The sequence below is a fragment of the Pararge aegeria genome, chromosome 7 (assembly GCF_905163445.1).
Source record: "Pararge aegeria chromosome 7, ilParAegt1.1, whole genome shotgun sequence".
Taxonomy (NCBI): domain Eukaryota; kingdom Metazoa; phylum Arthropoda; class Insecta; order Lepidoptera; family Nymphalidae; genus Pararge; species Pararge aegeria.
The window spans coordinates 2,008,130-2,034,043 of NC_053186.1; the positions used below are offsets into that span (position 1 = coordinate 2,008,130).

Consider the following 25,914-nt stretch of genomic DNA (forward strand, 5'->3'; position numbering starts at 1 on the left):
GTATAAATTAACGTGTTTCCTCTCAGAGGCTGAATAGCTGTTGTTTTACTGTTAAAACTAACAAATAACTTTATAACATTCCTCGGAAATTGATAGATGTGTAGTTTTTTTTACATTTAAGAAAAATATTAGAAAAGTATTCAAAAGAATATATTTATTAGAAAACCCCAATAACTAGCAAATCTGGGACCGACCGACCCAGGAATCGAAACCAGGATCTCGTGACCCAATACTTCAACTTGCCAACCTCTAGGTCAACGAGGCACGTATGTATACTTTTTTCCAGGGAATATTATTTATCCCGCAGAAACACTAACAAGTGCGTGTAAAGTCTGTAACAGCAAATAGTCTTTAACTATATTATTGCTCGTTTGACCTTAGAGACCAAATTTTAGTCCTATCAGTCGCTTGTGACTTTCCGCGTAAAATTTTAGTCCCTTTAGCAGAAAATCGGTTTCGAAGATTAACGCGCACAAACAGCCACACAGAAAGCATTGCAAATATCTAAAACTATTAGTTTTGTTATGGTTGTATATTACAACAAAACATACATAGCGAACTTTTTCAGGATATCGATGAAATAAAAATACCGTTTAAAAAAAATAAGAAAAATACTGCACAAGTCGAGTCGGACTCGCGCACTAACAGTTCCGTAGCATCATCTATAAAACGTCAAAAAGTCATGTTTGTTGAATGGGATCTCACCCTAAGTATTTGTTTTATTTTAAGTTAATGATTTAGTTTTAAAGTGAATATATTGCGTCTACTTGTTGCCAAATTAATCACGTTTGGGAGCCACCTTAAATATTTACTTTGTTCTGCTTTTAGTATTTATTGTTAAAGTGGCAACAAATATACATCATCTATTTGATTGCCTTAAAAAGATCACTTTTAGTGGTAGGGACACCTTTGCACCCTAGCTCTAAGTACTATTAAATTTTCCTTGTGTTTTGTTGCAATAAAGTTTTTCTATCATCTGTGAAAATTTAAACTGTCTAACAATCTAAGATACAACCTATTGCCAGACGGATAGACAGGCCGAAAGACGTGTCACTCTTTAGGTACGAAACCCTCACCTCACCTTTAATCAAAGATTAAAGTAATTTCGAAATCACAGATTTTCACTCAATTACTTAAATTCATTCAAATTATGTTCTATTATTATCTTATCTACAATTTTAGTTCTTGAGTCATTTTGTTATAAGTTAATTTAATAACAATAGTGGTTATTATGCATAAGTTTACTAAATTATTTCATGACCTTCTAAAAGGTATGTATCGACGTGTCCGAAATCGTCATGAAGTAAAACGTGCGTCATACGACACATGTAGGTACTACTCATTATATTGATGTGGATGGGATTATAGTGCGGATAGTGTGTAGATTAAATTGGTTATGGAATAATACTGTATTATTGAAAATATTTTTGTAAATAACACGTATTTTTTTTTGGAAAATGGTTATTGTTGGTTATCTTTTGGAGATAAACATATAACATCGCTAGCTTTTTTTAGACATTTTTAAGTTGTAAAATTAAAATAATAAGTATACATTATTTAGATTTATCTCGTAGGGTTCAGCCAGCGTTTGTATTTTAAGCGCAAAAAATGTGTTTATTTCCGACATCATATTAGAAACATCAAAAATTATTAGTTTATAAACCTTCCTCGTGAACCAATTTATGTATTTAAAAGAACGGATCAAAATCCCTTGCGTCGTATCTAAGCATTTCTAGGGACAGACAGACAGCGGGAAGCGACCTTTTTTTTACTATGTAGTTATCATAGTAAAAATAATGTCGCTTCCCGCTGTCTGTCTGGATAATGAATAATTGAGGTGTATGTGTGCATACACTCGGCTGATACTCGTAGTGATAAGGGCTTATTCGCACCTATCACGTCATTCAGTCTCTAAGACCTTGTCACGTTAGGTCAATAAAGCGTCACATCTGCACAGTACCCATACTCTTTGGCAAGTAACGCCGCCCCCCAATCATCATTCTTAGGCGCTTACGTCCTTACGGCGCTTATCGTTGCCGTTTAATTAAAGCACCACGTGTGGAATATTTATGAAACACGAATACAATATTTCCACGAGTAAGAAGGTATAGAACGAGGAAAAAGAGTAGCAACACGTCATAATAGGCTTCGTCCACTTCCGCATTGGCTAGTCTTTGTCACGCGACGCCACTTGTCGTTACTCGCTATTTTTATACTGACGTCGTTATTCGCAACCGCGCCGTTTTTGCAGTCTCATGTAAGTGTGATTTGATTAAAATAAATATGTTGATGTTTGAAACACTTTATTTTTAACTAAGGATCACGACGGCTGGGTTCGATACCCGTTTCGGGCAGAGATTAGTAAGTTGTTAAATTTTTTGTTGAAATAATATAAAGAAATTGGTGCTGTCCATGTTCACCCCCGTGCCTCGATGAGCAAATTACTTCGTCGCGGTCTCAGTTATTATCTCTAACATATTGTGTATGTTTGTGTCATGCCATGTTTTAATTTATCATCGAAATTAGAAAAAAAAGCAATTTATCTCGAAATCACAAAAACAAACTTCAATTTTGTTTGTCACCGGTATTAACTTGTATACTAATTTACCTTTAATGGCAATCTATACAAACAATTAAGCTGAAGAGTTTGGTATGTTTGAAGGCCTTAAGGAAAGAAGAAGTTACGAGGGGCTATTAACATCACGATACGAGCATAAGACTCATGGTGTAGTCGAGTAACGGCCAGACGGTACAAGTCGTAATATGAAAGTATGTATTGGACAAATTTTAATTGAACAAATTCGTAAGGAACAGTTAATTGTACATATCAACGACCTTACACAATCCCACTACAGATTTCTTGAATCTATATATACCACGTATTACGTAGGTATAAAATGACAAATCATCGCGTCACCTCTGTCGGAGGCGTATTCTTTGCCACGTAACGCTCGTGTCGTTAGTTACGTCGTAACGGCCGCTTATCGTTGCCGATAGCTTATCGTTCCGTTCAGTTCGCTGCGCGTGCGTCTCGGCAGCGTTCTAATTTTAAATTCGCCTCGGCGCAGAGGTGCCAGCTCGTGTCCGTAAGTAGAAACTCTTTTTTTATTGCCTATTTACATTTACATAAATAATTTCACGTGTCTATGACGTTTTTTTTTATCTGAAATGTGATTAATTGTTGTGTGGTTGTTTAGAAACTATCTTTATTAAATAATACTTATGTTAATTAGCTACCGATAAGAAAACACTGTTATATAGAAATGCGACGTGAACAAAAATTTAGTATCTTTCAGGAGTCTTGCGGACACTAACAGCGAACATAAGACAGCTAAATTCTTACTTAATAATATGTAACATAAATATTATTAAAACAAAATAAACCTGTGTGTAATCTAATGACAGCGTAGTTTTTAAAGACGCGAACTGGATACTAGTTGTTGTTAGCGACTTTGCACGTGTTTGTTCTGGTGTTTTATAAATCCAAAGGGACTGTTTATTTTCCCGGTTTAAAATGTCCGTCACTAACTTGCAAGCTACCTCTATGCAATATTTCGGAAAAACGGGTTTAGCTGTGAAGCCGTGCAAAGGTAGCCTATTTTTTAAATTCCACGGCATCGTTGTCCAAATAGTTCGTCTTAAATCTCGCCTTGATGATATTGATTGATGACGATTTCCTATCAAGGTAGGTAGGTAACTTTAGAGGTCGCAGCTGCAAAGTGTTGGCTCAAAGGCTGTAAAATTTTAATCATCGTGACGGAGGCTTAACGTGCTCTCTGATGCACGGGGATAAATTTGCCTAGTTAGCTGACTCCGGTTTAGTACTGGTACTCGGGATACCAATCTAGGAACTCGTGCCCCACAGTTCAACATGCTAAGCAATGGCCAAAGAGGCAGTTATTATGTCTGATGATGCCAATTATAAAAGAAGCCTTGTTTCGTGGTATATTATTTATTAAATACCAAAGTACTTCTTTTTATCATTATTTAATTCTGTATTAAGCATGCGCTATCCACACAAACATATAATAAGGGCGATAAGGCCGCCTCTTGTACTACGTACTTTAAGTGACTGTTATTTTTTTTTGTTTCTGAACTTGATGTAACAAATAAGTATAAATACATAAATGCACATTCTTCAGCTCCAAAAGCAAATTAAAATGTTATTAGAGAGTAGGTAATCTAAGATATTAAAAATTCGTTTGAATGTTTTGTTTTTAATATTATTTTGAATTTGAATTTTTGGTTATTGTTATTATTATTATAGTATTTTTTTTCTTGATGTTATATAGCTTATTTTTATGTTTTAATTTCATTTAATTTGTTGTAGTTATTACTCGTTCATACATTCTTTTAATAGCCCCGGGGAGACGAATTGGGCAACTGTAATGTGTTCACGGGCTGCGTTGCCAAATAAATAAATAAAATAAATAAACACATCAAGTGATAACTATCCTATTTGTTGAACTTTATCTCATAAGGTTAACATGGATACACTACATTAATATCTACAACCTAGAAATAAATCAGTAACGTACGAAAATTTTCATTATTTTTGAAAATTATGAGGATTATTATTACTATCTTCAGCTAACTTCTTCCACCAATTAATCAAAGGCAAATAATATTACATCTCTTTTTTAGGAAAATAATGAAGTTAATTTGCATAAATCGTTTTTGTTTAAATCAGACCGGTTATTACTGAGGTGAGCTTGTTTAAACATACTAAATAAAAATAAATGCTTAAGCTTTATATAATATTCGTATAGATAAGGTAATCTAATTTTACAAAATTGGTGAATTAATAGGATTGTGGCCTGGTTCCTTTACATAATTACATGTAGTTTAAAATAACAGTTGAAGTATTGAAACGATTATTCCATAGTCTCCTTTATTTAAAGAGGCCTATAAAATGCTTTAATAACTCGTTCACAGATATTTATTGCTTTATTTAAAATGTACCTAATAGTAATTAACACATCCGTATACTTAACACAAACTTTCATATAAATTTGTTTTAGGAACGTTAAACTTTATGTCGAAACTGTCGATTTTAAATAATACTGCTTAAAGCATTAGTAGCCAGTCATCAGGTCTTAGAAGTCCTCAAGGTAGTAGGCAAAGTAAAAGGATCGAATTTTCTCACTATCACTTCAAACTTCAGGTGATAAAAAGTATTGATTAGATTTGTTAGTTACAGAAAATTACCACCACAATTTTATACATCTTGAACCCAAAAAAAAATACATTTAAATTTTTTCCTCTCAACAACTTCATAAACCGGCCAGCGTAATCTTAACCAAAATCCTTGCATCATTACAGTGTATAAAGCCTTGCTTTGTTGTCTCAGTGGTAATAAATCGCTATCTCGTTATAAAGAAGGTTTATGTTTGTGTGTTTGCTCCGCTTTCACTCTTAAAGCGATAAGCAGCTTCCAGTTGTCCTAGAGAGATATAATATAGCATTCAACTCAACACAGATTCGATTGAAACAACATTTTATTGCACAAGATATAAAGCTCACATTTCAATTATATAAATTGAGTCGAGTCGAAATAAACACTGTTAAATCGACATCTAATATCTTTTAACCATTTCCATGTTTGTTTATTCTTTATTGATGGTTGCCTAATAGAAGGAAAACACAGAGAGGAAACCTGAAAAACATTTTTTTTTTAGCTAGTCAAGCTAGTTAATTTCCACCATTATCATATAAAGTAATGCTTTTCCACTCTTGGACATAGGTCTATTGTAGGTATTTTCAAATTCCAGGGTCTTGTGCCGCATTTAAACCACTCGCTTGATATCGTGTGTTGTGGGTTTACCAACGCTTGGTACCATCGGCGTGGGTTCGCCACTTTAGGGTTTTAGTACCCGAACGTCTATAGTTCCAGTGTAACAATAGGATATATAACGTTTAGAACGGATTACAAAATACTGACTTTGATTTACTATTCATTGGTTTATGTGATATAAAAATACGGCATTACTCTTATGTGTAATAGTACTGTTTGTTTCCTTTGAAAAGCTAATAAATAAAAAATAAAATAAAAAATTGAAGGTAGGAAATATCGTCAAGGGAACCTCCTTTAAGCAAGTAAATAAGCCACATTAACGAATTTCATGACGAAAAAAAATTTAAAGGTTATTTTGCATCGTCACTTGTCGTATTAGGCATAGAATATTTACTATCAATCCAATCTTATTTATATTAACCCTTGACAAATTGAAAGCAAAACGATAAAACAGCAATAGAAAAGAGAAAAAAGGCAAAAAGATCCATAATTACAAAGTAATGCGAGAACATCGATGAATCCAGAAACTAGCTCCTAATACATAGATGCCCTAATGGACAAAAAAACAATAGATTCTTAATACTAGTGTCTTTCGTTTAAATAATCATGTTATGTGCTACATCAATTTTATGTATTTGTATAGATTACATAATAGCCCCTATTGCCTCGTAATAAAACGTAATGCATTTAAATATGACCCTTTCCGTATAATAACTAAAAGTCATATTTCGTTGCACCCGTTTTTAGTATACAAAATTATAAAAGCATGTACAGATGTCCCAACAAATGGCTGGTCGGAATAGAGTCGTTTCGCGTAATGACCATGACCATAATCGACCAAATGATGACAAAATAAAATAGACCCTCGTTTAAAGTCGTAAATTATTTTACAACACTTTCGCTAAAAGTTTTGATACGAGTGGAGTAATGTCAGCTTTAAAACAATACTTATAGGATCGATTTAACTCGTGACATTGCAGTATTTTGATACTCCAAATACGACTGTATAATTAACATCCTAATATTGAGTAACACGGGTGTGAATTTACATACTGGAAACTAACCTATTAAAGAAAATCTGTCTTAATCCGTAAAATTACCAAAATTCTCTAAATTGACGGAAAAAATCATTTTTATCTTGCTTACATATCGTACTTTGATTCAGCTATGCCAATGTGTGAGTTAACCATGCAAATTAAGCGCAAACAATTTTTCTGCGTCGCTAACGGAATGCTAGGCCTGATATGTGCGTATAAACTGATGCCAAATCGATGGTAACCTGCCACTCCATAGAGGAGTTGAAAGTTGGCACGTCTGTCGATGATATTAGTGGTACGCGTTAATGCAAATTGAGTCTTATTGTTGAAAAGTAAAGTCAATATTAGAACAGTAATATTTTAAATATGCAAAAAAAATTATACGGCACACGTTTGGTTCAACGGACGATGGGAAGGCCATACAGACAGATTTTTTGCGCGTCTGCAAAACGATTCTTAGTATAAAGTAATATTAAATGTCTACTGAGAATCGTCGATTGCAATTTGACTCTCGTGATTGTTTTGTTGGACTTTTGTATCATCTTCGGCATCAGCCATTAGTTTAGTTACTAGGCAGTGCTTTTATGCATGTACGAAGTGCACGCTACTCGTGTAGGTATGCGATTATCATCAGTCTATCTGTGTGAACGATAGGTGATATGCTCATCATAATTTGTCATCTGGTAGGTTTGTCTAGGTACCTACTAGGTACTAAATGGTGCCTTTCTGATGTTCCGTAGATTTATAGGGATTTTTATCATGACAAACATGTTTTATCCTACAAATAAAGGCGTAATTACAAACGACCTAGTTTCCAAAACGAACGTCTTTATATTTTATTTAAATACTAATTAAGCACGTATGCAATCGTAAGGTTTCTAAAATGATTAAGGGCAACAGGAATTTAGAATCCATAACAGATAACATAATAAATTATAAGGCATTAGTTCCATTTTAAGTAGTCACTTTGTCCCTTAAGTCTTTATTCACCGATGCTACCATAAAATACCAGCCATAGACGCTCTCCTTTTAGCGGAAGTATATTAAATCGCCAGAACAACCTTTGTAACTTTTTCTACGATTAAGTTCCACAGATGCAATTGGGGCTTATTTCTAGGCAATAAAATGTTTACAAAATGTAATAATGTTAATGATAACTAATATAATGTAAATTTCAAATCACAAGAACAGTTGGACCCTTATTCGTAATAACGACGATGTTTTTATAATTTAAGAAAAATTTTCGTGAACCCTATTAAAACACTGTATCATTGAAAACCTCACTTTGTTTGTTATAAAATAATTTTGCTTGTATACTTCTCAGGTTGTGTGAACCGAGAATTGCAAATTCCCTTTATAGATAACATCGCCGCTAACTATATAGAGTGCAAGCATTTCTTTGATATGAATTATGAAACGTGTGGGTGACATCAATGACCCCTGTGAAACGCCAACTTTAATTTGTTTAGGTGGTTAGCGTAAGTTTTCAACTGTGCCGCTATGCCATTAACGGAGCATACGCTCATCATCGTCATCAGCCAAATGAAAATTATTCCTTGAACCTTTTATAAGCCCTTGACTGCAATCTCACCTGGTGGTAAGTGATGATGCAGTCTTAGATGGTGGCGGGCTTACCTGTTAGGGAGTATGGTAGTCACACCCCTAATAGGTTTCTACGGGACATCGCACCGGAACACTAAATCGCTTAGCGGTACGTTTTTGTCGGTAGGGTGGTAACTAACCACGGCCAAAGCCACCCACCAGACAAAAATAACCTATAACTTATAAGTTAATTAACAATTAACCTATTTTCAAAAAACTGCCAAGGTTTTATTGTTTGTTACGATTCAAAAATCGCTTACGTAAATGTATTTTTTTTATTAATTAAATAAATAAACTAGTCTGCTCCGCGGTTCGCCTTGACTTTTGTTATTAACTTATTACAATTTTAGACGGCCTTGGCTGTAAGTGTACAACGCTTGCATAATGCGCCAGGAGTAAGTGGACGATTTGTACAGGGGATTATTCTATAGAATAATTATTAGGAACGACTTTTGACGACCTCCCTGGCATAGTGGTGAGCGTGGTCTTGTAAGTGGGAGATCCCGGGTTCGATCCCTTAGTTAATTACCACCCAACCTAAAAGGACGTTCAGCTAAGTTATTTAGGGATCTATCATGATGCTAGTGTCGTCACTTACCAAGTGAGACTGTAATCGTTACTATCTAGTGAAATGAGAAAAAATAATAGATTTATGTATGTACCCGGAGCTTCTCTTGAATTTACTATTCAGTTGTACTGTATCCCTAATTCCCCACGAAAATAATAAATGCCTTCGCGAAAGGAGGATAAACTCGCAAAATTTCTTTGGCATTTTTGAAGGCTGTTTAAATTGTGATAATGATTGTCCTACATAATACTTCAGAGGTCTATAGAAGGTCTTTATAGTATGTTAAATTATACGTCGCCTCAAAACGAACGAACGTTATTATTTCGTATAGAAAATATGTATTATGGCATGGTTTAAAGGGAAACTAGCTGACCCGTGCAACTTCGTTGCACCAAATCGGTTACTACCGGAAAACAAATAAAATGACATTTTCTAAAAATGAATCCTAGCTAGATCGATTTATCACCCCCAAAACCCCCCTGTATACTAAATTTCATGAAAATCGTCGGAGCCGATTCCGAGATTCCAATTATATATATACAAGAATTGCTCGTTTAAAGATATAAGATAATTTGACGTAGATTACGAAAAGGATACAAGCCCAAGTCAGAGCGTGAAAAATACTCAGGTTTATAGTCCGCCAGCTCTCAGACTACAACGTGGGCAGATCCGGAGGAAAACGCCAGTCATAACGAATTCGTCTTCGCGTTTCGTTATCCGCTATAGACATCAGTTAGTCACTGTAACGAAAATAAAATACGGTTGATGCAACGGTAATTGTGCCAAACTTGTGATAACATTAGCATTCGACTAATAATGACTAATAAACAATTTAGTCTTATCATTTTGACGAGTAGCTCACCGCACAATGACTCAGTGCTACCGTAAAAAAAAACCTTTAATAGATACATAATATACTTCCAGATTTAGTAAGGATTGTAAGGAATAATAACAGTAAAAAATACATTCCTTTTTTTGAAGTTACACTTCTATTGGCGCGTTAGGGAAAAATGATGAGAGTAAATATTTACGATGCGCGCGCACACAGTCACGAGAAACCGACACCCTGAAGTTAGCTATAGTCAACATTTTAGTTTTTCAAAAAGTTTCAACGGTGTATTGTTAAAGTCTGCGGGCTCATACCAAAATCTCAAATTTGAATGTGAGTTAAACTTGGTTGTACGCTGCGTTATCGCCGCTTCTTTTAACTAAAAAACTTTGCTACTACAAAAAACACTCGAGACGGTTTTATATTGTTTCTAAATCCTATTTTTATCAATATACCGCAAAGTAACGTTTATAACGATGTGCAACGATACTCTCAAAGGCTTCAGTTTTTCGTTCGATAAGGCGTTTATCATTCGCTATCTAATGATAATAGATATCGCATACTGATAACCAAACCGTCACTAAACGAAAAACACGATTTTTCAGAAAATGATGTTAAAGTTACTAATTAAAGAAACAGTTGCATATTGTGCAAAATGTAAAAAAAAAACATTTTTTTTAAGTGAATAATATTTGTGTCTAGCCTAGTGCTCCTTGTTATTAATTATAGCTGTTATTTATATTTATTTTATGAAATATTTTAATTTTTCTCCAGAAATAGTGTCACTTTTCCACAAAATTTTTGAAAGTGTCACTTTTTCATTAGATTCATTCATATGTTATCTAAAACATTTAGGTTAAAATGTCTCTATATTCTTAGTAATTTAAGGAACAAAAATTAAAATAATGATTTTTTAATTAAAACTACCACTGCAGAAATCAACCATCTTTATTAACTATAATTACTTATTAATTTAACATCCTCGCCTCACACATAATGATAAAAATGTACTTGTTTGTAAATCACACTGACAGAAAAACTTATAACATTACTTAATAATTGGCCCAAATATTAAGACTATGTTAATATTACTTAAATCAACCAGTCTTCAGTGAGTTCTAATTAAATTAATCCTATCTCTAAGAGATAATGCTTATTTATTAAAGTTACAAAACAATGAAAATAAATTGTCAGAAAATCTTTCTTAAATTCTCATAGAACTAATAACATTAGGTACTTAATAATATTTTGGCACTGTTAATAATAATATCACTTAAAAGCAAACAGTCTTCTGTGAGTCCTAATTAAATTACTCATCCATCTCTATTGAGATACAGCTTTTTTCTAAATTTAACAATAAATCTCTCACAAAACAAAACATAAAAAACTTTCTAAAGTAAAATGACAAAAAAAAACATTTTATAAAATATTATTGTAAAAAGACGATACATAGTAAGGCAAAATTGCGTTCTTTTTAATAAGATCTTTCAGATCCTTCTTTTTATTTTCAGCTAATGGCAATTTATTATTATACAAAGGCACTAATTGAGGTTGTATCCGTCGAAGCTTGAGTAAGTTAATTTCTTTAAAAGTTTCATCAGAATATGAAGTTTTGTAAAAAACTCTAACGTTATGGTTAGAATCAGACTTTTCAACTTTTAGAACTTTTATGTCACCTACTTTTATGGCCCCCCCTTCCGTATTTTTAGTTAGTTTGAATTCTTGCAGCTTTTTGATGTCATAAAACTCATGGTGTGCCATTTCCACTACATTGTATTTATTGCCCCTTTTTTTTGCGTCTCGAATAGCACTTATATATTGATCAGGAACATATTATATTGGTCCTGACCTAAGCTTCTTCTTTATCTGGCGCTCAATCATAGAATGGACGGAATCCCCTTCGTTTTGGGTATGACCCTTGATCAAAAATTTGTGGGTAATAGAGGCAATGTTTGGCAAATTTGCCACTGCATATAAATACATGGAAAAAACAAATTGATTTTTTTGTTGTCCGCAACAGTTATCTGAATAAAAAATTATGTTGAGGTCAGACGATGCTGTTGCCGATTTTTTTTGTAAGAATTTAAATACACAAGAACCTATTTCGTTAGCACCTTTTTGCCCTTCTACTTCAGTCCAGAAATAGCAATGAGTACAATCGGCTTTGAGCTCACAAATTGTAAAGTTCAAGCAGTTCAGTCTTGACTTATAATAAAAAGATGAAACATCCCCTTTAGGAACTTGCAGGATAGCTTGCAAATCATAACATGCTACTATGTTATTGTCATCAATTAATTCTTTGTCTCGTTTTTTTTCTTCTCGGCTTAACTCTTTTTCTTTTAAATGTAATGTATATTCTTCATTCATTTTTTCTTTCTCTTCAAGGTTCGCATTTTCATAAGCCACACAGTCTTCACACTGATCCTTTTTAGGGACAAAAAAACTTATATTAAAATCTTCTTTAAAAACTTTACGATATATATGTAGCTTCACGTAGTCAAGTCCTTCAATTTCGCAGTCTTTTTTGTAATCTCTATATAAATCGGTTAATGTTTTCCCACCTTCTATAAATTCCCTTGTCGTCTGTTTGCGTAAATAATGACTTTCAATTCGAGGTATGCTCGCAATATGTTTTCTAACCCTGTCCAATAATTCGCTTGATGTTTTGGTCCCATGGTTGTCATGTTTACCTCGCAGGTCTGGTTCAACAATACCACATAAATTTAATTTTGCGATGACTGTTCGAATTGGGCGATCGTTAATGCCTAAAGTGTTTTTGAAAAATATTTTGCATACTCTTTTTTTTTCATTACTTGCTGTTAAATAAAATGCGTGCTTAGCTTTTCTATTATTGAATATTTTTTTGTATTGATATTTCGGTTTGATTTCTGTCATGTGTTTAGAAATGAAATCTCTTTGTTTTGATAGGGAACTCATTTGCCAGTAATTATTGAATATGTAGCGACGGGATTCTTCGGTAAATTTTTCCGAACATTTTAATCGACAACTCATACCACAAGGAATCCCTATTTTTCTTTCAGGAATTACTTTTTTTTGCTTTGAGGACGTCGAATATTGTAATCCCTTATTTCTCAGTAACTTTGCCAGTTTTTTTTTGTTACCACGCTTTCTTTTTCGTGTTTGTGTTGCAGAGTGAGTATCAGAGATAGTTTCAGGTGTGATATTATTTAAATGTGTTGTTTTGTTTATTTGTTCTATTGCTAAACTTTTTAAAGAGGATGGGTTATAAATGGGTATGTTATTAATTATTTTGCCATCACTATCAGAAAAAGATTCACTCCCATATTCCATAGCTATTATTTGTAAAGCAGAGGCAGATTTATTCAATTTACAAGACGTTATTTCAGGAGACAAGACTTTTGGAGAAATACAGTTTCGTTTCGATGGCGTGGCAGAGTTAGAGTTCACACTCATTGAATCATTTCGTGAAGAAGTTGAAGATGATCTGGATGACGACGAGGAAGATGCCGATGAAGTGGATGATCCTGATGAACTAGAAGACGATGAATTAGATGACTTTGCAGAAGAAGACCTTGATTTTCTTGATAACGAAGGAGAAGTGTTAAGTGTTGACACATTATGTACTTCTGCGACTGTTTTTTGTTTTTGCTTAATCTTAGGAAGGTGTGTTTTAGTTGTGTCTGATTCAGAAGATATATGATCATTAGGGCTGAGTTTATACTCTGGATCATCATCTGATGCAGGCGAAAAATCTCTACCTGATCTGTTGCTATTGCCAGAATCTGTAGAATTATTCCTATTTCGACTTTGTTGTGTGACGACAGTGCTGAAGTTTAGAGAATCTACACTTGACTGGTCCGCAGCATTTAACTTAGTTTTGTTAGCAGAATCCTCGGTTATTACTTTATTGTCGGAATCATTTTCCATTGGTGTATCGCTAGTAGTACCTGTATTAATTTTCTTTATTATTTCTTTAAATTTAGTAGTTCTTGGATTGAGACGTGGCATATTGATAACTGTAAAAAATAAAAGATATTATTGAAAACAACGTCCAATGTATACTGTCCTGTATAGCACAAATATTTACGTAAACGTAATTCAATCGTAACGAGTGCACGCGCAGTAGAGCGTTGTCAGATTTTCATACAATTTTTTGACGTTACGTCATGTTACATTACGTATTACGTAAAGATTCGTGCTAGGGGAACTGTTCACAGTATTAACCATTGTTGTCAAAAGCCATTTAAATCAAATAAAAGATCATCTTAAAATAAAAATTCTCGTTTAAAATTATTTTTATTTTATTTATTTGTATTATTATGTACCTACTTACGAATCGCTAAATTATAACTAACTAGCTCTTTAAAACGCAAAGTTACATTGTACAGGGGGTTGAACAAAATTTTGACTCACTGATCGTAGTCACGGATTTTTAAATTTTCGACCTTATTGTATAGCGAATACCTAATAAAATTTTCATGAAATGGTCAAGAAATCGAATTTCTTAACTGTACTTAGTAGGTACCTACACTTCTCAAGTCAAAAAAACTTCTATCAAACAAAAATAAGGAACATACGATAGAATCAAAACGCACGTTTTATTCAAATTATAATGCTTATTTGAATACAAAAAGTGCAAAAAACCGACACTTTTTATTTAGAGTCACTTTTCGTAAAAACAAATAATTGAAGTTCAATTCGCAAATAACGAAATCCTGACATGTTTAGTTTAAGGTCAGTATTCAGGTAAGTGATTGACTGTTTTAAACACAAAAATAACAGAAAAACTGATTCTTTTTGTTTAGAGACACTATGCGGGTAAAAATTACAACAAATTATGCACAAAAATATTGACAAAGTGACACTTTTTATGTAAAGACGTTATTCTCGTAATTGTTAGTTCAACTTACCTTATAATTTTGAAGAAAGGTGTCCTTAAGCAAAAAATGACCGTTTTCCGCACAGAGTCCACGTGAACATTACGCCGTCCGCGTCACTAATGGAAATATGTCAGTGTTGCGGTAAGCTACCCGCCCTCCCCGCGCCTGGGGGCAAAGCGACACTAACGACATCTACTATTCTATGTAACTTTTTAATGTCGGTGTTTTTGCAAACTATAGTTTTTGGGGAGCGTTAATAGATGGCACTTTTAACTCATTTTTGTCGAATTTTGTTTAGTGACGGTTTGATTATCAGTGTGCGATATATTAAAAAAAAGTTTGCTGACACGGAACGCCAGATGTAAACAAGTCATATTTATTTGCTTGAAGATAAAAGTTTCTTTAAACTTTAGTCTTGCAGTAGGAGTTAATTGGAAAAGTTATTTTTAAAAACCACATTACATAGGTAATTTAATATCTTAAGAACTGCACCTTAATTGAATGCCACACATCTCCCAAATAAACTGTTTTTACGGGAAACTTAAAAAACAAAATGAATGCGGACGAAGTCGCGAGAAACAGCCAGTAAGCAATATGCAAACATAATAATATTTCCTTATCTCTGAGATGCCTTTAAGCCTGTAATCACTAATATATACGAGTATATCTTGCTTTTTCAGCACATAATAATTGTATACAAATAAATAAACATCTCATTCAGTCTTTATTGACGCATTGGCTGCTAATCAGTTCAAACTAGAGTCATAAATACGCACGTAAGATGTTACTTCTTTGACGTTGATCACAAAATACGTTTTTTTAAGTAAAATACATTTGAACCGAGTAAGATACTAGGCGACATCAAATACTAAGAATAGCAATGCATCAAGACTCTCCCACGCCCAATTCCTGTTTCAAAAATAACAGCCGTGTCCAGTTGCTTGCACTTCATACGTGCGCAAAAGAACTGCCTACGCTAACATTTTTGTAAAACCAGTGTACGAGAAGGATTATTCCATTTATGTTATATTGTTACGAATTTACATAACATTGAAGCGTGTATGTGGGTGTAAATTATTGTTGTTTTAGTATCTAGGACCTTTTCTCTGTTGCCATTGTTATCCCTGACCCCATATCACCTAAAATTATACCACAGCTAATGTGGCTTTGTACAGTTATTTCATTGAAAGTATATAAAAAGATCGTGGATTGTGCATTTCATTATTATATGAATACTGTAAGTACCCATCGGTTTTAAGACTGCTATTATATATATATGTATATTCATCTGGTTTTAAGACTGCATGTAGATATATTCATCTGGTTTTAAGACTGCTCGTAGATATATTCATCTGGTTTTAAGACTGCTCGTAGATATATTCATCTGGTTTTAAGACTGCTCGTATATATATTCATATGTTTTTAAGACTGCTCGTATATATATTCATCTGTTTTTAAGACTGCTCGTATATATATTCATCTGGTTTTAAGACTGCTCGTAGATATATTCATCTGGTTTTAAGGCTGCTCGTTGATATTCATTTGGTTAGGCTGCTCGTAGGTATATTCATCTGGTTTTAAGACTGCGCGTAGATATATTCATCTGGTTTTAAGACTGCTCGTAGATATATTCATTTGGTTTTAAGACTGCTCGTAGATAAATTAATGTGGTTTTTAGCTTCTTGTGACAGTACACTGTCCTATGAAGTAATACCGTCATTTGCATGGCTGTGTTCTGGTCTTAAAGCCGCGGTTGCCGGTCTAATTACAAGCGTATGAGGCCTCAAGATGATGGACACATGGCGACACTTTGTAGTAAAATTCCTTGCTTGCCCTGTGAATTGCCGCTATGTTTATTTATGGTGGTTTTCTATTTATCATCAGGGAGGCCATCTACGTTCCGTCAATTATGACTATTAAAAATAACAAAATAGTAGGTAGATAAATGCAACCGTCCGTAAACAAGCAGATGGTTATTGTAAAACACAACAATAGTTGGAAAACAATGAGAAAATTCGACAGGCAGCCGTTAAGACTTGCCTCATTGTCTAGAATCGTTGAGGCTATCCTTAAACATAATAGGTACTAATGTTAGTTGAGACAGAATAGAGATAAATAAAGACTTCCTAATAATAGATACATTTTCAAGGTATTTTTGACATGTGACAAATGATTAAAAAAAAATTACCCTGAAGTTCGCTATTGTCAACATTTTAGCTCTGCAAAATAAGGTTTTACAGTCATCATCAGCATCACCTCAACCAATTGTTGTCCACTGCTGGACATAGGTCTTTTGTAGGGAAATCCACAATCCACGGTCCTGGGCCGCTTGCCTCCAGCGGCTCCCAGCGACTCGCCTGATTTCATCTCTCCACCTCGTTGGGGGCCGACCTACGTTTACCGGTGCGGGGTCGCCAATCCAGCACCTTATGACCCCAACGTCCATCGGTTATCCGCGCTACGAGTATGCACCCCGCCAATACCGCCCCGGTTTGACACTGTACACTTTCAATTGTCAGAGTCTCTGGGCTCATTCCGGTGATTGACTTGATTCAATTGTACAAAAATCTCAAATCTTAATGTTGGAGTTAAACTTGGTGGTCCGATGATGAGATAACTAGATGATGCGTTATAATAAAAGTTTCAATGTATTAAATACCTTTTTTCTATTGTTAGTGTCGTAGATTCTAAAAACATAAGTTAATTTTTTTTTTTAAGATTTTTATCCTGTTACGTTAGAGAACACCGGTATTTGAAGATATATATGAAACTAGTTGTTGTCCGCGACTTCGTCTGCGTTTGATTTTGTTTTTAGATGTGGCATACAATTTAGTTGTAGTTCTAAAAAAAATTAAAGTATTCAGTATCTCTAAGCCTTATAGGGATTTGCTGCTGTCCGCTGAGGAGTTCTGTCCTCTATCTTCAACCACATTCATCAGATCTACACAAAGTTTGGGCAAAATTAAACACATATTATAACATCTATAGTACAAAAATAATTATTCAAATCGGTTATAATTTGTCGGAGTTATGGTGTAAAATCGTCAAACACTTTCATCCCCTCTCCCAAAGGAACCGAGCTTAATATCGGGATAAAAAGTATCCTATATTACTTCTAACACTTTCAAAAATATGTGTACAAAGTTTCATGATGATCGGTTAAGTAGTTTTTGCGTGAAAGCGTAACAAACAAACAAACTTACATTGACATTTATAATATTAGTAGGATAGGATAGGATAGGAAAGGATTAGTAGGGATAAACGCGAACGTAGTGCGCGGGCTATAGCTTGTCTAAAATAAATATTATCAAAATGCGAATTCCTACAAATAAGGTGTGCCGTGCCTATTTTGATAAACAAAACATTCAATTTTTCGGCCCGTAGATTGCGGAGACCGGGTTAATGGGACAAACAAACACACGTCCGCAATCTGCTTCCTGCTGCGATAGGTTATCGCGGAAGGCAACGGAAGTAAACAGGTGAAAAAATACTTTTCTTGATGTGAGACCTCTTTAAAGATAAACTTAAGAGCGTGCCATTACCGAATTCGATTTGTTGTTAACTAAAACGCGGCCTGAAATGCTATGTGCACCGCACTTATCCAGCTTTTCTTCTTTTTATTGCCAATTTTAAGTTGCCTAAATAAAATTTAACATAACTGAAATAAGCAGTAATCTCGATTAATAATATCAATGTACCAGCTTCGCCCGCGTTTATTACGAATTTTTACATATCCCTTCGGAATCGTTCTTCGTTCTTTCCCTGGGATAAAAAAGGGGGTGCGTGTAACCATAACGCGCGAAAGAAGTAAAACTTTTATTATTAATTATTGATGAAAGAGTAAAATATTCCTGCGACTCTGCCATTTCATTAAACATTCACTATTTCATTTTATATTCTATTTAAAATTCATTAATATAACTTTCACATTTTATAAATATATTCATTTGTTAAATAGAATACCTAATTGAGAGCAGAAAATTGAAGGTTAGATCAGCACATGTCAATAACCTTGTCATTGAATATCATTGAATGTCGCAATCGTCAGAATTTTTTTTAATAATTTATTTATTACAAAAGTAATAAAAGCAATAAATGGCTCTTAAATATCATATTTTGACTTTTTATTTGAGTTTACAGCTTTGCCTGTATTATATAGCTCGAAAACTTCGTCTGCGGGGAGCTTATGATATACGTTATATCATAAACTCTCCGCAGACGAAGTTTTTGGCATCCGCGAGTCATCTATAAAAGAAACATAACTTAACAAAAAAAAGATAAGTGAATGAAGTTGAACCAAAACTCAACACACATTGGGTTAAGTCACGCTAGTCTATTTTAGCGCGGATTGGAGACGTCGCGGTGTAAAGGTCACGGGTTCAGTTCCGTGATACAACGATTTTGCCGCGTGCGGCTACCCGCGTAATTGTTATCCTTATGTGTGCTTAATCCGCTACCTTGCATTTGGGCACTGTGGTGGTTCTAAGCTTCATATTCGTCACTCTTATTATATAGGATTTCGATGACCTCCCCGGCGTAGCGGTGAACGCTGTGGTTTTAAGTGCGAGTTCCCATGTTCGATCCCCGGTAGAGACAATATGAGAACTTATAATTTCCGAATTTTCTCTGGCTGTTAACCACTGACTGTTCCAGTATCATTATGTATAGTTTGTCAGGGGATATGATCGAGGGCTATAATTTCTGTCCCCTGCCTAGGTAGGTATGCTAGGCGAGATTGCAGTCTAGTGCTAACTTGTAGAGGAATTAAAAAAAGATATGATAGTACAAGGTAACGTAGTGGATTTGATTATAATGAAAATACCAGGATAACATGAAAGCGAAGAAGTTTAACCACAATTCAACACCCACGCGGTTTAAGTCACGCGAGTCCGTATCGTCCGTATCAACGCGGAACGGAGATGTCGCGGCGCAAAGGTCACGGGTTCAGATCCGTGACGCAACGCTCTCAACTTCAGCGTTTCAATTTGCTTGTGAAATTGTAATTTTTATGCGTATACAAGTTTTACATTTAACAAACGTAAGGTAAAACCTTCGCATACCATATCAACTCTGACCGAATCGAAATCAACTCCTCCTCTCTCTTCTTCAGGTGTTACAAACCATTTGCAAACCGTTTGTTTTCCCGGGATTAAAAGTAGCCTCCGTCCTTTCAACTAACTCAATGCCAAAAATAAAGTTGATCAATTGCAAAAAAAGGACTAACAAAAAAACACATTTATAAATGTAGTAAGGATATTCTATACAAACACCTTCACTACAGTGTCGTCTCAGACAACTTTTTCCTGACCATCACGACCTTGTGCCACTTGCGAATCGACGCAAGCGACGCGACGCGACGGTCCAAACCATCAAATCGACTGCACTATGGAACTGAATATGCTTTATTCCACTTGGATCGCTCTTTAAAAACGCTGTATTTGCACACGCTAACTTTCAACAAGTGAACTCGCAGCTATAGCGCTGCAAACGAGATTTGTGAACGTTTTCCAGTGGCGGCTTAGAATTTTCGGAACCGATAGAATTTGAATCTGGAAATCGCGGCCTGAGCGCTTCAACCAATTATGCTAAACGTTAGAAGTTGTACTCCTTTGGAGTAACGAGATAATAATTTAAAATCTTTTAAAAAATTTCATCTTTCGCCTTATACTACGTTTTAAAGAAATGGACATAATAAACATAATTAAATTTGGAATACTATTAGACTCATTATCGAACAATCAAGGAAAAAAAAGAAAATCAAGAAATTCAATGATTTCAAGATATGTTTGTGCGCTCTCAGTGTAAACGTTAGCTAAATCGATCGAAATACTTGCGTGCTACGGAATTGTATCTCACTCACTACAAATTCCCCTTATTCAGTATCTACTACTACTACTACAACTAGAAGTCAGGTCGGGTCAGTAACAGTGATGTGCATAGGGGTTTTAACCAGCGTAGGCATAAAGCAGGAAGATCGCATAAAATTAATAAAATTCCCTTCTATACAAATTGTATGAAATTTTTAGGGTAGGCATTGCATTCGTGCATATATGGCATTGCATTCGTGCATATATGAAGTGCACGCAACCGGTCAGTAGTTATTTACATTACTTTGAAGAAAAATAAATTACTTGCCAATAATATACAGTCACGGTCATCGCCAAGTGGAACAAACCTAACGCCACAACAAATCGATTGGTCCCGCTAAACGATTGATTACCGAGTGTTTATTGTGCTTGCTCGGATGTCACATTATTCGTGGCGACCGCGTACACAATATTTACAATGTAACATAAGTTAAGCAACGGTAACCTGAACCAGTAATTGGATGGGTGATCGAGTTTGAAATCTATTGTTGTTGAAATTCTGTTTACCTAACCATTACATAGGTTAAGCAATTTTAGCCCAAGTAGGCTATTGGATGGGTTGGAGAATTAGTTTTTGTGTCGCAATTCTTAACCAAAAGTTTTTTAGATTGGCCCTCAAACTGAAACTTAGCATGGGTAGTTTAAACTCTAGGTATATTATAAAGAGATGCCTGCGCCCAGCTGTGGGCCAATCGTCACTATCAACCCATTACCGGCCCACTACAGGGCATTGGTCTCGTCTCAGAATTTTTTTTTTTTTACATTGTGCCAAACATAACAATATTAACGACACCACGTATGTTATGTGTGGCACAACCTAGAACAAAGGTGCCAGCTTAGCATTGTTCTGCATGCGCCGGTGGCACCTTGTACCAGGTGAAGTGAAGTAAGGTTTAGGCCGTAGTTCACAAAGCGTGTCAAATGCCGATTTTTTGACCTTACACGCTTTTGAGAAAGAGAAATGGTAAACTCATAGGCAACTAGGTTTTCTCACGAGGTTCTTCTCCACCGTTAACGCAAGTAACATTTTTATTGCTTGGAATTAAAACGCACATAACTCTGAAAATGCAATGGTGGGACAGGAACACGCGCAGCACACCTTGGCTCCTCAGCAACACTCCCTGAAGCACTCGGTGACCTGGGCGGTCTGCTAAGCTTCTGGAGTGAGCTCGGCTGGCTTCTGTGATCCAGCGGGTGCCACATGTGCAACAGACGGTTCAGGTCAACCAAGTACGGCGACAGGCCTAGGAACAGAAGATGAAGATAACTCTGGAAAGTTAAAGAGGGCTTACCGGTAATCGAACCACCCCAATTCAAAATTCAAATTAAAAAATTCTATATTCACGTAGGCCGATCACAGGCACTTATGAAGGGTTCATACATATATGTTTACATAACTGTAAGGTGGTCGTTCGCCAACTTATACCTTAAGATACGAGGGCTCCAATCGCGCTCTGGTCGCGCCTGAACAATGTAGGCAGGCCACGGTTTCAAAAGTATGTACACGGGACCTCTTCACTTTCCGGAGTATAATGCGTGTATATAAGCAACTAGTTGTACCCTGCCACGCTTCGCTGTGGCACATTTTTATGGAAAAGTTGAAAAAAGAGAAATAAAACAAAGAATACATTACATATAAGTTTATTTTTGCAATACTTGGATATACAATATTTTTTTGTTTTTCCACTGTCTGCGTAGATATAAACTACGCAGACTATCTGATTTGCCGACTCGGGAACACGCAACATACAGCTGGCATAAGTTATTTTTTAATATTGTTTCTCAAGTAGTGTAATGGCGCAGTGCCATTACTGTTGCCGTTGTCAGCGATTGTATTTCTCGCTTTCGGCAGATGGCGCGGTCACTGGTACACAGCTGATCGTTAGAAAAAACTGTATTTTCGCGGTCCCGGATATGATAAATACACATATATGAATAATACAAAAAATAGATAAAAACAATCCTTGATGCGTATTAAAAACATTCATGCTCATCACACAAACATTTTCCAGCTGTGGGAATCGAACCCACGGCCTTGGACTCAGAAAGCAGGGCAGCACACACTGCGCCACTTGGCCGTCAGATTAAAATATCACTTGCTTTAACGGTGAGGCATAACATCGCGAGAGTTCTCCATAACGTTCTCAAAGGTGGCTAGCGTCATGGAATAGTGCCTAGACCCCTTTCATTCCGAGAGAAGACCCGTGCCCTTAAGTGGGCCGTTAATTAGTTGATGATGATGCAGACGGAAAACAATACCAAGTATCTACTTAATATGTAGTTAATGCATGTAATGCAAATGAATTATGTGCTAGATGCGTAAAGGTTATCTTGACGGTCAGTATGAGGATTGACGTCTTGAAATGATGGGCATATTAAATCGTAGCAGAAGTGGGAAACTGCAAAATATATATACTTTGTAGTAAAAGTCGCGGGCAAACCTTAGTATAATACTAACTATGTCTTACAAAGTGGGAGGTCCCGGGGGGAAGTTGCGATAAAATTATGTTTTCCCCTTCCAAAGTTCAAAAAAAGAGGCCGCGACATGATACGTCTATATTGACGTGACAACGTCTTATAATTCGATGGAGCCGGCTGCACGCACGAAAAAACGTGATGTATGCGGCGTTACCTCGCTCTGAGGCGTTCCGTTAGTTAATTCAAGGCTTGAAGTGCAAGCGAGAGCGCGGAACGAGCGACAAAGAGGCACAGTCTGCCTCCGCGTTCGACATCTGTCTCTCTCCTACTTGAGTGAGCGATGCGTCCGCGTGGACAGCTTCTATACAATAATACATTTACATGTTTTTGGCAAGGATGAAGTGCAGTGAAAAGTGAATGTGGTGTCAATTGTTTATAGCAACGATAATATCTATCAAACAAATAAAATTAAAATTTTCTTTTGAAAAATGCAACCATTCCATCAGTACTTTCTTACGACGTTGGCACGTTCAACTATCGTCAGTAAGCCGTCTTTACAGATAACCAATTTTTTTTAAAGGTTGACATATGAATGGAAGTACATAGTTTAATTTCATAATCTTCGTCCCGATAGCATCTATGTAGATAATTTTAGCGCACAATGGCGACTGGATCTGATAATGAAATCGGTACGGAAGACAGCCGCCGCGAGCTATTATACTTCAGTCTGATAACATCTCAACTATATTTATCGCTTCTTGGTGCACGCTTGAGTTATATAGCCAAGAGACTCTAAAAGTTATTTCTTGAAACCTCTTTTTTTTCCCGTGAGTTTCCGTCATACTATCTGAATCGATTATTATTCGGTTCTCATCTGTTTCTCTCATTAGGTCATCATCAGCTGAGAATTAGTTCATCACTCTTTTACGTACTTACTTTAGTTACTTATGGTTTTTTTTATAATGAAATTGAACTAGGGTCGACGTTTCAGTAGTGCATATTATTTTAGACTTACTTGAAAAAAAAGTTATACGTATTTGGCATAACACGATAAGTCTTTTAAAAAATTATATCTTTCGCCTTATTCTACTTTTGCACTAAAAATAACACTAACAATAGAAAAAAAAGGTATTTTTTGAATTATTGGAAGTCAACCGTCAAAGCTTTTGAGAGAAAAACTAAAATGTTGACTTGGTGTCGGTTTTTTGTGACGGTGTGCGAGCGCATCGTAAAAATTAATGCATAGTTAAATGTTCATTCGATCCTAATAAAAATCTTATCAATATCCTTTAAAAGTCCAGTGGACTTTTGCAATACAGTGCCCAATCACCACGCACGCGTGGGGTCGGTGCTCGCAGTGAACGGTAGTAGTTGCACAGAGGACGCTACTGGCCATTCTTATATACTCTTAGTCGCCTCGTACGACACCCGCGGGATATGGAGAGTTGGTGACATTAATTTTAGTCTGCCGTTACTAAAATAAATTGCGTGACGATTGCATAAATCAAATTATGTGATATTAATAATGTTAGAAAAATGAGAGCCCATAAAATTTGCCGTACTTATATTACTAACTAGCGGTCCCTGGCGACTTCCTCCGAGTATAAATCAACCTAAATAGATACATATGATGTCATAAATGATTTTATCGAGACTTTAACTTTAATGACGGCCGATTGGCGCAGTTCGCAGCGATCCTGCTTTCTGAGTCCAAGACCGTGGGTTCGATGTTCCCACAACTGGAAAATGTTCGTCTGTTGAGCATAAATGTTTTTCAGTGTCTGGGTGTTTATATGTATATTCTAAGTATTTATGTATATTATTTATAAAAATATTCAACAGTCATCTTAGTACCCATAACACAAGCTACGCTTTCTTTGGGGCTAGATGGCGATGTGTGTATTGTCGTAATATATTTTACCATTTAAAACTTAAAACGAATCGGAAGCTTTCAAAAGGAAAAAAAAACTCGATATTGAAACATTCTTCATATGCCCCTATTGGTCTTAGCGTGATGATATAATATAAGCCTTCATCAAATGAAATCCGACCAGTTGTTCCGAAAACAAGCAAACAAACAAACTTTTTCGCTCTATATAGTAATTAGTAATATAAGATTATTATTTTAACATGTGAATATTCGTTACAGCCCGCAAACCCGTATTAGTACAGATTGTTGGTTCTGTGCTCTAAAACCCATATTATGATGCCCAGCTGTGGGACGCTGATGAAGGTGATGAATCTAACAGTACCATTTCTCTTGTCCGCAGATCCATCACGCAATGAGAAGACGGTCCTGACTCAGACAACCTAACTTAAGCTTCTACAGCAAAATGTCTCACCACTTAGTGACCGTTTGCATATGCCTACTATGCGCAGCGCACACATGCGGGTCCCATATCGACCCTAAGAGTGACCTGCAGGCCTTCGAGCCTACCCTACAGGTGGACCAGGCGACATTCAACCTTGCGAAGAGGAGAATAGAGTCCAAAATAAGGTATTTATTACGTTATTTTTTCATCTAAGTGAAAACTTCTTAGTGCTCGCTGAGCACTTTTCGGTAGAACGAAAAACATGGAACTATCCGCGTCATCGTCACCACACGGTTCCCATGAGTTATATATATATACTGGGTTTAGGTATATGTATACGAAGCGGTGATAGCCCAGTGGGTAAGGCTTCGGCTTTGCTTTCTTGGTGACAGGGTTAAAACAAACAACACACCATGAGGAAGCCTAGGAGCGCCTAGGAGCTCTCTATGTTATTCTCAAAAGCGTGTGGAGTCCACCAATCCGCACTGGGCCAGCGTGGTGGACTACGGCCTTAACCACTTCTCACTGTGGGAGGAAACCCGTGCCCTGCAGTTAACCGGTAAAAGTAAGCGTAAGCGGTTAAAGTTTCGATATAATCATGTATGACATAGTTGTTCCCCTATTA

The 25,914-nt window shown here is 35.7% G+C and overlaps 1 protein-coding gene across 2 annotated transcripts in view; it reads left to right on the forward strand.

Annotated features, from left to right (window-relative positions):
* LOC120624912 (zinc transporter foi) overlaps window positions 1-25,914 on the forward strand; it is a 51,314-nt gene that overhangs the window by 18,704 nt on the left and 6,696 nt on the right. The window contains exons 1-2 of one of the 2 annotated variants that reach the window (XM_039891709.1): window positions 3,031-3,086; window positions 25,248-25,474. In XM_039891709.1, the coding sequence (XP_039747643.1) occupies window positions 25,311-25,474 (164 nt within the window). In that variant the 5' untranslated portion in view covers window positions 3,031-3,086; window positions 25,248-25,310. Of the gene's footprint in view, window positions 1-3,030; window positions 3,087-25,247; window positions 25,475-25,914 lie in introns of those variants that run through there. The other variant, XM_039891708.1, reaches the window with a different exon arrangement.